The 16,368-nt window shown below is 38.1% G+C and overlaps 1 protein-coding gene across 1 annotated transcript; it reads right to left on the minus strand.

The window, feature by feature from the left end:
- Positions 1 to 15,327, minus strand: LOC307009821 (uncharacterized protein; the record flags this gene model as incomplete). The annotated part of the gene is made up of 4 exons (XM_079633933.1): positions 15,153 to 15,327; positions 7,276 to 7,628; positions 1,511 to 2,113; positions 1 to 80 (listed from the first exon to the last, which is right to left on the minus strand). The coding sequence occupies exons 2-4, from the start codon at positions 7,307 to 7,309 to the stop codon at positions 1 to 3; spliced, it is 717 nt and encodes a 238-aa protein (XP_079490059.1). The 5' UTR covers positions 7,310 to 7,628; positions 15,153 to 15,327.
- Positions 15,328 to 16,368: the final 1,041 nt, after the last annotated feature.

Here is a 16,368-nt window from a genome sequence, read left to right on the forward strand (position 1 = left end):
TCAACGGGGAGGTGGGCGTATCAACCGGATGAATGAAATACCAGAGGTCGAGGAGACCCCACTGCAGCCGGTGTCCCGTCCTGACACGGGTGTGGGGCATGGAAAAGGTGTTTGTTTATTATCAACATTTGGGCACCTCACTCTGGGGGATGCAAGCTAGTGGTGAGAGTTATCTTCTTTGGTTTCTGTGGGAAGATGCATATAAAACCTCTGGCAAAATTATGGAATCACCACATTTAGAGAATGCTCATCCATCTTTTTTACTTTATATCAAACAAACGAATCACAGATATGGCACAAAACATTTTTGTTCATTAGCTAAAGTGTAACTCTCACCAAAATGCAACCTAGCCGAAATGCAACCAAGCCGAAATGCAACCTAGGCTCTTTTTGTGAATGTACCCGAGTCAAACTTATGTTTAAAAGCATAATTGCTATCATATAAATGCCCCTAGCACTCCCACTCAAAAGGCCATTTGACTGAAGACGAAAATACGGCCAATCTTAAAAGTGCCGTTTCTGCCTGAATTATGCTTTTAAACATAAGTTTGACTCGGGTACATTCACAAAAAGAGCATAGGTTGCATTTTGGCGAGTTACGCTTTAACATTCTGGCTTCATGAAACATACCTCACAAAAATGCACTTTTTTTCTGATCAAGTACTGCTAGCCTAGCTTAGCACAAAGACTGGAAGTAAATGGCTCCAGCTAGCATACTCCTCCCAATAAGTGACAAAATAATGGCAACATTTTCCTATTTACATGGGAGCTGCATGCTAGCTGGAGCCATTTACTTCCCGTCTTTGTGCTAAGCTAGGCTAGCGGTGAGTGCGTCAGACAGAGGTACGGCACGCATGGAGATGAAAAGGGTATGTATGGACTTGTCTAACTCTGGGGTATACGGTGAATGCGCTAAAGTCCCAAAATGTTGCCCTGTTCTTTTAAGTATCTTCAGTTCATGATGCTCAATGAGGAGGATGAGGGGTTAGAGAAAGTGAGAATGGAAACCGATGTGGGCAATCAATAGTAAGGGGAGACTCTTCTGTCTCCACACAGTGGAGCAAGACTTCAGTGTTTCCTCACAGTGTGGTCGTAAATGTAACAAAATCAGAATCATTGTCTCGTTTTGGAGATTACCAAGTTATTTTTTGTTACTGACATTTAAATCAGGCTACTTGTCTGGTCGGCCAAGTAAAATTATTTCACTTGAACCTTCAAAAAAATCCACTTGTCCCAGACAAGCGATCATGGATTCAGCTGACTTTCAAAAGCGTCTGTCCACTGTGGATCTTCTCATGCATTTTCAGATTTGATGACTGACTGAATCTCTTGTCACAGTGTGAACACTCATAAGGTTTTTCTCCAGTGTGAATTCTCATGTGAATCTCAAGATATTGTTTGGATGAGAAACTTTTCCTGCATTGATCACATGTGTGCGGCTTCTCTCCAGTATGAACTCTCATGTGATTTTCAAGACTTAATTTATGTGTGAAACTCTTCCCACATTGACCACATGTGTGTGGCTTCTCTCCAGTGTGGATCATCATGTGTTCTTTAAGTGTTTTTAATCGCGTTAAACTCTTCCCACATTGATCACATGTGTGCGGCTTCTCTCCAGTATGAGCTCTCATGTGATTTTCAAGATTTACTTTTTGTGTGAAACTCTTCCCACATTGATCACATGTGTATGGCTTCTCTCCTGTATGAACTATCATGTGACGCTCAAGATTTTGTTTGCATGTGTAACTCTTCCCACATTGATCACATGTGTGTGGCTTCTCTCCAGTATGAACTATCATGTGACGCTCAAGATTTTGTTTGGTTCTGTAACTGTTTCCACACTGAGTGCAGGTGAAAGATTTCTTGGCTCTTCTTTTCTTTAAACATTTATTTTTAGTCTTTGAGCGACACAAAGGTTTTTCTCCAGGTTTGACATGATGTTCCTCCTTCACTTCTCTCAGTTCTTCCCTCTCCTCCTTCACTTCTCTCAGTTCTTCCCTCTCCTCCTTCACTTCTCTCAGTTCTTCACTCTCCTCCTTCACTTCTCTCAGTTCTTCACTCTCCTCCTTCACTTCTCTCAGTTCTTCACTCTCCTCCTTCACTTCCATCAGCTCTGAAATGAAAGAAAAAAAAAGTTTAATTGCATTTTCAGTACATTAAAATTCAAAGAGAGAAATATGATTATAAAGTGAAAGGACAAAGTTTTTATAAATTAATTATGCATGTCCCTGAAAATCTCCATGAATGAGGAACATAGATCTTCCAGTAGGGCTGGACAATAATTCAGTATCAATATATCGGGATATAATTTTTTTCAATAACGGTGATATGATTTTTAAACACATTTCCGATATTTCGATATACATTACAGGCGTGGGCTATGTTTACGTTTTCATTTTTACTCCGTGATAATGTAAGCAGCACGGCCTAACGGTTCATATGTTCATTGTCTGTAAATTGACAGTTCACAAAGACCCGCCCCTTTAGTTACTGTCGCTATGTCCAACATTACGCCGCTCTCACACCACACCATGTTCTCACGCAGTGAAAAATACATTGCGGGGTAGAGAGGACGCTGACAACGCGCCGACAGACAGGACAGATCAGGTTACTTTTGATATGAAACAAAGCCTCAACTTTCAAATTTGGCAATTTTGTCTAGAAATTTAAACAATAAATACCGTTTTGTGGCTCTTTAATGTGTCTGACTGATCGCTGTCGAGCCTCATCTCTTCCTTCTAGTTAATTTATAAGCATCAAATAAACATGAATGAATATAAGAAGAAATCTTGTTTTAACCGCGGAAAGACGTCAGTACACTCCGTTTTTCAAGTTCAAATCCTCCAACGTTAATCTACTAAATTAACTCCTGACTGCTTTGCCAGACAAAAATGGCGGATTCAGCGAATGGAGTTATTATGTGCGAACAGCTGGAAACTATATTTGTGCAGTGTGCGCATGTCAAAAAATCTATTCTGATTTTCAGCGTGTCATCAACACTCAAAATGTCCCTCAGCAACATACGCTTTTGTTGTTGCTCACTTTTTTTGGTTTGTTTTCTGCAGCAACTGAACAATTTTCATATTCTTTATCCTGGCTGAAGCACTTTTTTCAATCTATAAGAATAATATAATCAACCTATGTTAGCCTATAGCTTAAAGTTAAAGTATATCAATAAGTTGAGTTAACTTATGTTTATTTGACAATTATTTCACATTACTTGTATGAAGGCTAAATACAAATAAAATATTAACAATAATTTATTCATACCATTTTTATTTCTAAAATATTATATAGTTTTATAGGAGGAGGTTTCAGAGACTTGGGAAATAATTTTTTCAGAAGTTTGAAGGTACAGACATTAGTTGTGGGCGTTCTTGCCAGTTTTTCCTGAGGCTTTTATATTGTTCATATCGATATCGGAATTGTATCGTATCGACCGAAATTAAGAAATATATCGTGATATAAATTTTGGCCATATCGTCCAGCCCTATCTTCCAGTTATTACTTTTAAAACAGTAAATCACATGTTTCTGAAGAACTATTCAAATATTTGATCAATGACAGAATTATCTAATGTAATAAACACATTAAACATACAGTGCCATAACGTTTTCAATTCAAGAGCTATTTTTCTATTTCATCTTAACTGTTGTTTATCATAACAGCTTACACCACAAACAGCAGGAGATTTAACATACAAAATAATCTACTTTGAAATGAACAATGTTTTGTACTGTATATGTAAAAAAAAAAAAAAAAAAAAAAAGGTTTTAAAAATTTAATGAAAAAAGTTGTTAAAAATTGTGTTCATTGTTATGAAAAATGCACATAAATACAATTTTATATTTTTAGATGAAATATGGGTAACACCTCCAGTATGGTGAACACATTCACTATTAACTACAACTTTTGCCTCATTAAACTCCTAATTTACTGCGTATTAATAGTAAGGTAGGTGGATTTTTTTAGCGTTTAAGTTATGGCATGGGATTAAGGGATGTAGAATATGGCATTAATATGCATTTTCCAAAAAAACGAATTACTCTACTACCATGAATCTAAACAAGCAGTGCTCCAATGTTTAGGTTGATATCTCAAAATGAGCTTCCACTAGATGAAATGTGTCTCATTCATTTCCAATGCACTTATTTTTTTCAGGACCATTTAATCTTTTTTAATCATGTCCATAATTCGTGTGTGTTCACAAAGCAAATGGCCAAACCTTTACCAATTGAAGGATTGTTTGTTTCTAATTAACTTTAGTCAGATGTATTTGTAACCTTTATCAACTGGGTTAAGATTCTTTGAAGGCCGACATGCTAACATCGCTGCTGAAGAACTGCGCTACACTAGTACCTTCAATAAACTCTTCTCCCCACGAGAACTCTGGTCAACAGGGTTTTTCCTGCTTTTAAATTTAAAAAAAATTTGTCCCGCCAAAGTCTTATTTGATTGGTGAGTAATGTAGGCTAGATGAACTGCTACGCTTGTGACAGGGCGCATGTTTAACTAGTAAAAGTCGCTAGATTTGTTGCTATTGACAAAAAAAGTCGCCAGAAGGATGATTTGTTTGTGTTATAATAGTCCAACCACTTGCATTTCAACATGGGGGGAATTTTCCTGTAGCCTACTCGCCCCAGGAGTGTCCGCACCCCACCGGTTGAGAACCACTGCATTAATGTTAACAAATCAAACCATATTGTACAGTGTTTCAAACAAATAATTTACTCAGAACACCTCTTAAAATAAGAACGCATACCTGCTTTTTTAGTAAGAGTAGCCTACATGCTTAGCAAAATTTAGCCTTAATAAACTACAGTGTTTACAATTGAATTTTATTCGAGACTATTAGTTAAAATAAACTTTTTAATGCTACTTTTTTTTCTACTTTTTAATATTGATATGATTATATACCAAAATAATTATCAGAACTAGTAAAGAAGGATTTTATCTTACAAAGCTATGAAATCCAGAGGTAAAAAAATCACAGGTTTTTTTTTTAAAAGAGGGCAAGAAAGGATTACTGTGTCTGTGTCGACTACCACTGAAGACCATTTTTGACCCAAGAAAAACCCTGGTCAAGCTTACATCGGCGAACCCCCAAATAACCGCTTGACCACATATAAAGAAATCGAACACAAGTTTGGTGTCTAGTGATGGGGAGTTGCACTCCTCCTCACTGGAATGTGTTTGAAATCTGAGGGGAGACTCTTCAGGGCTCCAGACTAACTTTTCCACTGGTTGCACTGGTGCTACCAACTTTCTAACTTTCTGGTCGCACCAGCACATTATTTGGTTGCACCTTTTTTATTTTTTTTCTACAACAGATTAATCAGTGCATGCTGATGAATAGTTGTCGCAATCTATTCAATTTAATATGACTTATAGTCCATTAGGAATTCAGGAAATTTAGGAATTATGCACAGTTACTTCCTCGTTTTCAATAAGCCAGCTCGAGCATTTCTGGGGAACATTCGGTTTACTGTACATCCACACAAAACCATCAATTATGGTTGCCTTTTTAATGTTTTATTTATATTTTAATGCCATTATCACACTTGCCTAATTTGCCAATAAAGCATTTTTATTGATTGCAATAAAGACTTGAAGCTAATGTGAACGTTGGAATAAGAACGAGCCTGTAATTGGACACACTGTACGCAAAAAATGTTCAGCACTTCAAATGTTATTTTTAACGTGATAAACAAAAACTATAATTGTATACCAATAAATACTATAAAATCACTAGGTTTAAAAATAAACTGTCAAAGTGAAGTATCAGGTATTCACAAAAGTCTCATGAAAAACAATAACGGTCAGTCAGTGCAGCTGCCAGCACAAGCTCACTGATCTCAGCACACTTGAGAAAACTCTAGTTTTGCTCAAAAAATGTAACTAAAGTACTCACTAATCTTTTTAGTTCTCAAACGAAAGTGTGAATGATGATCGAATTTAGCTGAGGAACACGTCTTTTTTTATGTCGTCTTACATTTGAATAACTATGATAACTATTATAACTTACATTATAATAACTATAATTATGTTTACATCACTGTCAGCCATTCTGGGATTCTGGAAAGCTTATTTACTTAATACTGTTTATTAGGGCTGGGTAAAAAAAATATTGATTATGGCAAGAATCCCAAGAATCGATAAGTCTATTCTGTTTTTAGTTGATGAATGACCGGAACATTGTAGCGCACATCCCATCCAATAAATCGCAATAATCTTTATGCAGCCAATCTGGAAAGTTTATTTACTTAATACAGTTTACTGTTTATTAGGGCTGGGTAAAAAAATATGGATTTCTCGATTTTAATCGATTCTCATTTTTACGAACCGATATCGATTCTTAAATCCCAAGAATCGATTAGTCTATCCAATAAATCGCAAACATCTTTGTGCTTTTGATATGAAACAAAAAGTCTACAGTTTGAAATTACGTCCATTTTATTACAAAATAAAAAAATATATAAACCGTTTTGGCGCTGTTTAATGTGGCGTGACAGAAACACACGTGAACTGATCATCTCCTCTTTAATATCAGTTACAGCTCAAAATAAACATGAATGGACGTCTGACGGTATGTTAAAAGATACAGTAAAACTCATCTAAACATGTAACATGTCTCATGTAATCGCTTAGTGTTTCAACCACGGAAAGAAGACTTGTAAACAATGTCATGTAACATCACATCTACCTCAGAAAAACCATATTCCATCCCCCATCACACTCTAGGTGGATTGAAGACCATTTGCATTTCATCAAACTTAAAAAAAATAAAAAAAATAAAGACTTTCTCTTCACCGTACACAAATCAGTAAATTTTAACCTTCAATATTATAGTAATGTAATACAAACTGACTCCCATGTATAGTTTACAGCATTATTTGAGATATTTTCTTTCCTTGAGAACATTTGCCATGTACTTTATCTAATACAGTATATCCAAAACAATCAATATCGAATCACAAGCTTGTGAATAGAAATCTAATCAAAAATTGAGAAATGTCAAAATGTTTGGTAACATGGTTGCAAAAAAAATGTGAGCCAGTTATAAATGTAAAATAAAACAGCTCAAATATTTAGTTGGACCTGATGTTGACAATCAATATAACAGTTTCTCAAACCTCCCTTTACTGACCAAACAAACAAGAACACTTTGTACCATTTCCCATAGTTTAACTGGTTGTCTAAATGTGAAGAAGTGCTTGAATGTTTCTAACATGAATGTTCTCCAGCATCATGAATGAATGAAGAATAAACACCAACCTCTTTGTTCTTCAGGATCTTCAGTGTGTTTCATTCTGCAGGGTTCTGGATCACTCGTGTTCTCACTGTCCTCTTTAATAAACTCAGTCTCTGCAGATTTCAGCTCTTCCTGATGCTTTCCTGCTCGTCTTCACTTGTAGACTGATGGGGATATTCCAGCATTTATTGGAGAATTACAGTGGGAGGAGCTTCACTGATGACGTGATTGCTGTGGGAGGAGCTTCACTGATGACGTGATTGCTGTGGGAGGAGCTTCACTGATGATGTGATTGTTGTGGGAGGAGCTTCACTGATGACGTGATTGCTGTGGGAGGAGCTTCACTGATGATGTGATTGTTGTGGGAGGAGCTGATCTGCAAAAATCAAAGTTATCAGTTACTGAGTTTGTTTTAATACTAGGCTAAATGACACATCTAAGCATTTATGTCTTTATCTCTATATAGAAACCAACAATTAGCCTAGTCTATTGACACCAATGAAATGAGCTTTAAGTCAATTTACAGGAGATCTGAAGACATCAGCATAATAAATGAGGTGAAAACAGGAACTATTGTCATGAAATAAAGAGTGTTTTCAGCAGATCTGTTAATATTGATGAGCCTCAGACTATCAACACTCATTCAACAAGCCATTCAGGATCATCAGCAGATCATCTCACTTTATTCTGAGTGTTTGCTGTTAGAAACACATTATTTGACTCAGGATACATGATAAAAGCCTATAAAACTGCTATATTAAAAGATGATACTGTTATTTCTCTCAATATGACATGGATAAAACATCAATAATACAAAGACCAGCACTAATGGCGCTCATCTTCAACCACTACAGCTACATAACTATGAACTGAAACATGGTTTGATTTTATGATAAATACATTGTAATTAGATCTCTAACAGTTTTTATGTGCAGAAACTGACAATCATCATGATTTATCAAGGGACGACAATACTTTTTGTACGTAAAAAAAATAAGCAGCGCTTCTGTGTTGTGCGTCACACGCATCACGCATGACCAGCGTCGGCCAATAGTGAGCCTACGTACTGACGTACAACACAGAAGTGCTGCGCTGTTACACTACGTGAACTCACTCAGAGGCCCACACAGAGGAACATCGTCTCGGCTGTTACACTCAAGGGGGTAATAATCCATCCGCCGGAAACCGAAGCTTCCCCGGCGCCGCCATTGGCTATCAAGCCATCACCTGCTGTTAGCATTCCAGTGACTCCCATTCATTTTGGCGTCACTTTGACAGCGAATAACTTTACATCTGAGGCGTTTAAAGACTCCATTTGTCCATTATTTATTTCTAAAGAAACACGACAATGTATAAAAGGCTCCATTACCTTGTATCTTACGTTATGGCCCCGTAGAAGCAGTTTTTGTAAAAATAGGCTAACAATTGCGTCATAACCACTCGACTCACTGTCGCACAGTCGAGAAATTACCATATAGACCGGCGGAGAAGCTCGCAGGCAATCGGGGGGACGGGGGATTTTCCCTTAAAGGGGTCATGACATGGTTTTTTTTATTTTATTATTATGTTCCCTTAGGTGCAAAATAGTATTACTATAGTTTTTTTTACAAAAAACTTTTAAAATGTAGTGATTTATGACCTTTTCCCACCCTGTTTCTCATCCTCTGATTCAAACAGTCTGTTTTGGGGGTGTTTCCCCTTTAAGAGTTCAGTGCTAACCCCCACTGTTGTGATTGGCTAACGTCAGTGCCTATGCATCAATTGTTAACGCCCCCAGCCAGAACCTGTGCGGATTCAGCGTATTTAAAAAGTAGTTTAAAGTTTTAAATACATTACTTACAGTTTGCGTCGTCGTTGTTGAGCCCAGAATAGTCGGCACGGACTTATCTTTGAGCAACAGTTTTCTGGCAAAGCCAGCATCATTTCGGGATTTGTTCTCTACCACTGCCGTGACTGGGACAAATAAAGTGCATCCATTTTTCCCTGTCGTCTGGATCTTTCGCAGCGTATTCAAAGATGTTGTTTGTCCACAGCCAGTAACAGCACATCTGCGTGGCATCGTAATATCCATGTACACAGACCCACTCGCTGTCCGTCCGTCGACTGAACACTTGTGAGGCGCGCGGCGCGTGGGCGCGGGCGCGTCAATGATACGAAATGAGTTTGGAACGCTTAAAGCGTAGTTGTCTTGTGCCGGAGGCGGTCGTATGCAAACGCTGGTACGTCACTTCGTACCGTGACGTCACTTCTTACCATGAATCCAGAACGAGCTGTATTTAGAGCTTGATTAAATAAATGATTCGTTTATAATGGGGAGTAGGGGTGTGCGATATTACGATTTTTGATCGTGGACGATTAAAATGTCTCCACGATCTGCTTTTGAAGAAATATCGTAGGATCGTCCATTTTATCAGTTTGCATTTCTGGCGCCTCCGTCTCAACATACTGTACAGCGCGACGTATATCCACATGAAATGCAGAGGAACGGGACACTGTAGTTCATAAAAATGAATTATTTGCATGTGCTTTAAAGCCTTGCCGGTTAAACATGTCATTCGCTGCTGATGCGCTGTTCTAACGGGCGCTTTTCTGAGCGCAATAGACCCGACGCGCGCACATGCACTAAAAGCCTGTCTAACAGCACCCGTTACTGAACTAAGTCTTTCGAGTCTTATTGCGCTAATACTGTCAAATACACACAAGGTTTACATAAACAAAGTTGGTTATGTCTAAAGTGAAAGAACAATAGAAAAAATGAAGAAAAAATCTGCCTTGTCAAATGCGTGTGTATATTAGACTCGTTGCGCGCAGATCTTAAAGTGACAGTAGCCCTAATAGTAAACATGCTGCCGCTTGTCCTTAAAGGGACAGTTACCCAAAAATAAAAATTCTGTCATTATTTACTCACTCTCTAATGTTGTTCCAAACCTGTATTAATTTATTTCTTGTGCTGAACACAAAAGAAGATATTTTGAGGAGTGTGGCTAACGGTTGCTGGTCCACATTGATTACCATAGTAGGAAAAAACTATCATGGAAGTCAGTGGGGTACATCAACTGTTTGTTTACCCACATTCCTCCAAATAACTTTTATTTTCAACAGAAGAGGGAGACTTATTCGGGTTTAAAGCGGCTTGAGAGAATTTAAATTTTTGGGAGACCTATCCCTGTTAATAAAACAACAAAATACAAAGAGCATCTCACTCACTCTTGACTAAGAACTTTAATAGTAGCTTTAATAAGAATCAATGTAAAATTTATACAGTGAAGCCTATGTTGTGTTTTATTTTCATATTTGTTCATTTAATTACTTTCTTCAATGCTGTTAAATACACCTGTAGCTGGAAAAATAAAGCACTGTTTTTTTTATTTGTATATTAAGTTGTGTATGTGTATCTTTGTTCTTAATTTTTAATAACAAAGACAATGACAAAGATTTTTTTATCTTCGCCACTTTGGCCTAAATGTCTGCCATTCTTTTTTATTTTATATGTTGTTACCTAAGGCTTTGTTTTTAAAATAGAGACATTAGTTTGGCTGTGATGCTCAGTCACTTGCAAAATAGTAAAACCAACATGAAAAGGAATCGTGATAAAATCGTGAATCGTGATTTTCCTGAAAAAAATCGTGATATGATATTTTTGCCATATCGCCCACCCCTAATGGGGAGGACGTCTTAAGCTATGAAACTTGCAGGACGTTTTAATGGTACAAAGACCTCTTATATACCAAAAGATCAAGGCAAATTTGGTTTCTCATGTCATGACCCCTTTAAGTTCGCTGCAGAAAAATACCCTTAAGTGTTAGGCTATTTAACGTTTTTTTTAAGTGAAACGTCATAAACACTTAGAATTTCCCTTAAATGCTGTTTTTTCACTTAAGTAATCCCTTAAAAAGCGTTAAGTGTTGCATAAAACCCCTTAACGGTCATTTCCCTAAGTAGAAAAAAATAATTAATTGCACAGTTTAACCATCATAGAGTGAAAGTGTATCATTTGCATGTGTTTAACAATGTCAGTTTAACAGGGCGCGCTTGACAGGGCATAGGCTATATAAGAACAAGCAGAGAGAGAGAGAGCGCGCGGGCGCACTCACCCGAGCGCTGTCTGCTCTCTCTCTCCCTCACGCATATTAATCAAAATCAATTAATACGATGGTGTCGGAAAAAAAACTCTCCAGTGATGAAATGTTTTCTGTGTTGACAAATCTTGTGCGATATCCTAAACTGCCGAATGCATTGCTTGTTTTTTCTGTTTACATTTCATTGTGAATGCTGCTACGTCAGAGCGGCCAAAGCGTCAACAAGATTCCCCGTACTTTTTGACAAGCGTCCTTGACAGGGCGACCATAGATTTTCTGCAGCTCGAATCGGCGGCGTTGTGAACGTACAATCAGCCGCCAGCTGCAGACCAACGCACACTGCAGTGCTTCACGAAACTCCCTGCCAACTCCGAGAGGGCAAAAAAACAAAAACAACTCGGTCTATCGCTGCTTCATCGCCAGGTAGCTTAGGGGTACTATTTTTTCATTTTGAAAGAAGCACTTTATTTTCATAACTTGTTATTCTTTTAGTTACTGAGTCTGACTGAGAAATATAGATGTTTTGTGTCTTCACCGGTTGTGTTCTACATGATATTTGTGGTAAACTGCAACTTTCCTGGGAAATGCATCTATTTTCAACCATTTTGTATTATGAAGAAGCACTTTATTTTTGTTCCAACTTATTTTATAGCTAGCTACTAATGAGTAGCAATTGAGAACCAGACAATGTTTTTGATAAAAGGCACTTCCCTGAGAATTGAACTTAATAAATGTGAAAAAGACACTTTAATGTCTCCGTTTGTCATTCTGTATAGCAAAGCAGATGAGAGTAGATCATGATCAGAAACCCGATTAGAAATCATTATGGTTAAAATCGAATCGTTTTGAATCGAAAATCTTTTTGAATCGAAAATCGATTTTGAATCGAATCGTGGCCTCAAGAATCGGAATCGAATTGAATCGTGAGATGGTAAAAGATTCCCACCCCTACTAAGTATAACTTAAGGTTTGCAAAATCGTAACCTTAAGAGTAATTTTTTGCGAATACAGAGATGGTTTTATATTTTTTAAGGACTTCCTGAACCGTCCTCTTCACATCAAGATTCCTTGCATACATTTTTTCCGTTATTTCTTCCCACTGTTTCTGTTTTTTCGCCGCAGTTACATTGGGATTTAGTTTGCTTTTCAAAAGTGTTTTTCTTTTACCATATTCGTCAAGAAGAATACATTTCTCCTCCTCTGTCCAATTCACCTTTGGCTAAGCCACGCCCTAGAATGTAGATTGACCAATCACAGCGCAGCCAAGAACGAGCTCCCACAGAGGGTCCGACACTTTTTCACAGCGCTCCATTTACTTTAACACAGGCGTCTCATATTTTTGGTCTCGGCAGGCTATTACGTCGTCGTTTTATCAAACATATGGTTAAACGTTGTGCCTGGGGCATTTGTAACACAGATACACGTTTCCCAGAGAGGTTGGAGGGGGGTGTCCGTTTTTTCCCCTTTCCAAAACCGAAGTAAAATACTGCCAAGTGTCGTTTTTGGATTAAACTGTGTGGACGTCCTCAGTCAGCGAAACCCCTCAAGGATCAACAAGCACACTTTTGCTCTAAGATACATTTAGCTTTTAACCTTACTGTGAAGTTATACTAGTTACACAGTTTTATGCTGTTTAGGTCATGATTTCGGTTCTCTGCCCTAATTGTTGATACGCTAGCACACGCTGCTAATAAATACAACTTTATACTCGCGTAGTCCGTTTGCTTTGTAAATAATAACGATTATAGAAGTGAATAGAGACCTACCCAGCTTTGCATGAACAGTGTTTCTCCTGATATTGTGAGTCCCAGCCTCCGTCTCGATTAGGATATGCGCTGGGTCATGTTTTGCCTACTTCTATCGGACACTTTATTTGCTGCTTTATAAAAGTTTAATACAATTTCAGCAGGAAGAGCCGTCACAGCATAAGCCATGTTGATACCAAACCAGAGCCCAGATGAAGTTGTCGGAGGTAGCAACAGTAACTAAGGGGGGGGCGGGGCTTAGCCAAAGGTGAATTAGGCTTTCTTTGTTTGTTTTCTTTATCCATTCCGATAGCCTGTATACTTTATTTGATGAAACCGCTAGTGTTAGTGTTTTGCGCAACTATGGCAACAACAGACTTTTATAACGTGAATCCAGGATCGCTGTCGTGAAACACTTAAATGTTTCCCTTACCTAAGAGAATCGTTTAAGAGATTATATGCAACACCTTATTCTCTTAGGTAAGGGAAAATTGCCCCTTAAGTGTCATATTAAGGGAAAAACTTAAGGTGCTTTATGCAACCGGGCACGGGTCCTCTCTACCTACCTACTGCTTTCGCCCGAGTTTTACCATGCTGCAGTGCGGTGTCCCGTGTTGTTTAAATAGATCGGATTTAAAAAAAAGCAAGTGACATTCAACTGTCATTTTACCGTAGTCACTTCGAGCTACATCGAATGACGACAAAATGCTTTCCATGTGACGAGAAAGAGAAGAGGAAATGGCTGCAGTTGAAAAGGTAAGTTAAAAATCTTAAACGAATGAAGAAACTTTGACTGGCAAGGGTGCCTCACTAAAGAAAGACGTGATCGTAAATAAATTAACAGGTTCCGCTATTGTTATTGGATCTGGACGTGCGGTGGGCTTGGCCCCGGAAGAGGCTAAACGTCATGCGTGACGTCAGACTTAACGACCGAATAGAGAGTGATAAAGTTGCTCTGCGAGATTTGGAAGGGAATGATTCAGATTTCTCTCGGCACAGCCACAGCTACTAGAAGACTGACAGCTGTCAGACAGGTTGCTCACGTCACATCTACGTCGTCAAGCTCAGTTTGAGCCTGCGCAGTACGCCTGGCGACTTCACTTTTCTCCGTTGAAATCTATGGGGTCGCTGTGTCCCGTTTATATACTGTCTATGGTTACACTACGTGAACTCACTCAGAGGCTCACACTGAAGAAAATCAATAGTTGAAACTTATGGTTGAGTCACTGTAGTCACTTGGACTATTTTAAACTTTGTCTTTACTAACTTTCTGGGCCGGCAAGTTTCAATTAGGCTAACCTACAGATTTAATCAAAAATATCTTAATGTGTGTCCCGAAGATGAACGAAAGTCTTACGGGGCTGGAACAACACAATTACTGACAGCATTTACATTTGTGGGTGAAATAACCTTTTAATTGTTCAGTTGAGGTTTATTTGTGTACTCTATAGTATATATTTCACTACATTGAAGCTGCACTTGGTGTTTTTAAAGGACTACTTAGATTGAGTATAAGTTACTGTTGCACTTTTCGGCTAAATAATATATTAGTGTCAAATGTATGTCAGATAATACAAATACTCTAGTTCACTGTATGTATGTTCATGTTTTATCAAGGGATAAGTCTGAAACACGGCATAAAATACTTGTATCGTGGCTACAGGTAACGTTACATTAAACATGGTTATGTGTAAACATTTTCTTTACCGTGGTAAAACCATGGTGGTTAGTCTCGCAATGTGCTCATAGTTCTGACGACAGATATTTGGCGACATTCGTTTTGTAGTGTGTGTGTGTGTGTGTGTGTGTGTGTGTGTGTGTGTGTGTGTGTGTGTGTGTGTGTGTGTGTGTGTGTGTGTGAGAGAGAGAGTGTGAGTGTGTGTGTGTGCTGATCAATAAATCCCTTCGAGGATTGTAATATTGAGTTTAAACGATTGTATGAACTCAATTGTATTTGCGTGTACTCGACTGTATTTGCGTGTTGTAACATAAACAGTAGCATTAGCATAAACAGTAGCATTCACAAATAACAGCGTGTAAAAAGAATGAGACGTATATATACAAAAAAAAACATACCTTTCTGAAACGTCCTGTAACAGCCGTTCGTGCACAAATTCTGCTCTACTCCTCTCCACTAATATTCTCTGAGTCTGATTCGGGCTGAAATTGAAAAGGCAATATTGACGCCTGTGTTTACAATACACCGGAGCACGTGCAACTACTGTTATGGCAACGGGCAAGACGTTTCCGGACAGCGCGAACTAGGCGCTTAGCGAATCATAACACACTGCGCCAAGCTGACCAATCAGAGCCCATCGTGTATTTCTGAGGGCGAGGCTTCTTCTTATAACCAGGAAATCATCAGACCGTTTTACGAGAAGGGACACTCGTGTAGAATAAAGGTAAATTTATGAAAAATATATTTATATATTTTTTTAATGAAGCATGAACACATATTAGACTGCACCCCATAAACACAATCACACCTTCTAAAAAAGCTGATCAACCCTTTAACAGAGATGCAGAAAACGCTATATTTTCGAAGTCTTGAAGGCTTACAGTGCTATTTTGAACCAATAGTAGTCAAGTCAAGTCGAGTCATCTTCATTTATAAAGCGCTTTTAAAGTCAGCATGAAATCAAAATTGACCCTATTTACTTTGTTAGCGGGTATTACTAGTCATTTGGTGAACAATTAATCCGTGCAAGTTAATACACAGAAAAAAATTGTTTGCAGTGGTTATCTTTAATCAAAATCTGAAAAGTTACTTCCGGTCTGGAATGGTTCTTTTTCTGATGACATAACGTTAGGCTTGACGCATAGGGCTTGACGGCTTGGGTTGCTTAAACGCTTAATCACTCCCCTCAAACCGTTACTCTGCTATGGCGAGAGATGGAGAGGAGGAGCGCTGAAGTAAAACCCTCTGTTCAATATAGAGCATCACAGTCCCGCCCACAGCCGGTGCCGGAAGTAAAAATTCAATACAATTTCTCCATAGACATTTGGGGTATAAGCCATAAAAACGTAACCATACATGGTAGACTTAAACCCAGCAACGGCTGTACTAAGAGATTGTATATGCTCATATAAACGCCAAAAGTTCATGGGGCACTAACCTTGTTTTGAGATAAATGCCTTTTATTCGCGATGTCTTGGATAAGTACTTCCCCAGATAGCAAGGTGACATTGATTAAATGTTGAAATTCCATCAGAATCATCATTTTGGTTGAGGTCGAAAATTCAATGCTAAATAATATTGGATCAATGTTGAAAAATCAATGCTAAAATAATA

The sequence above is a fragment of the Phoxinus phoxinus genome, assembly GCF_949152265.1.
Source record: "Phoxinus phoxinus genome assembly, chromosome: 1".
Lineage (NCBI taxonomy): Eukaryota > Metazoa > Chordata > Actinopteri > Cypriniformes > Leuciscidae > Phoxinus > Phoxinus phoxinus.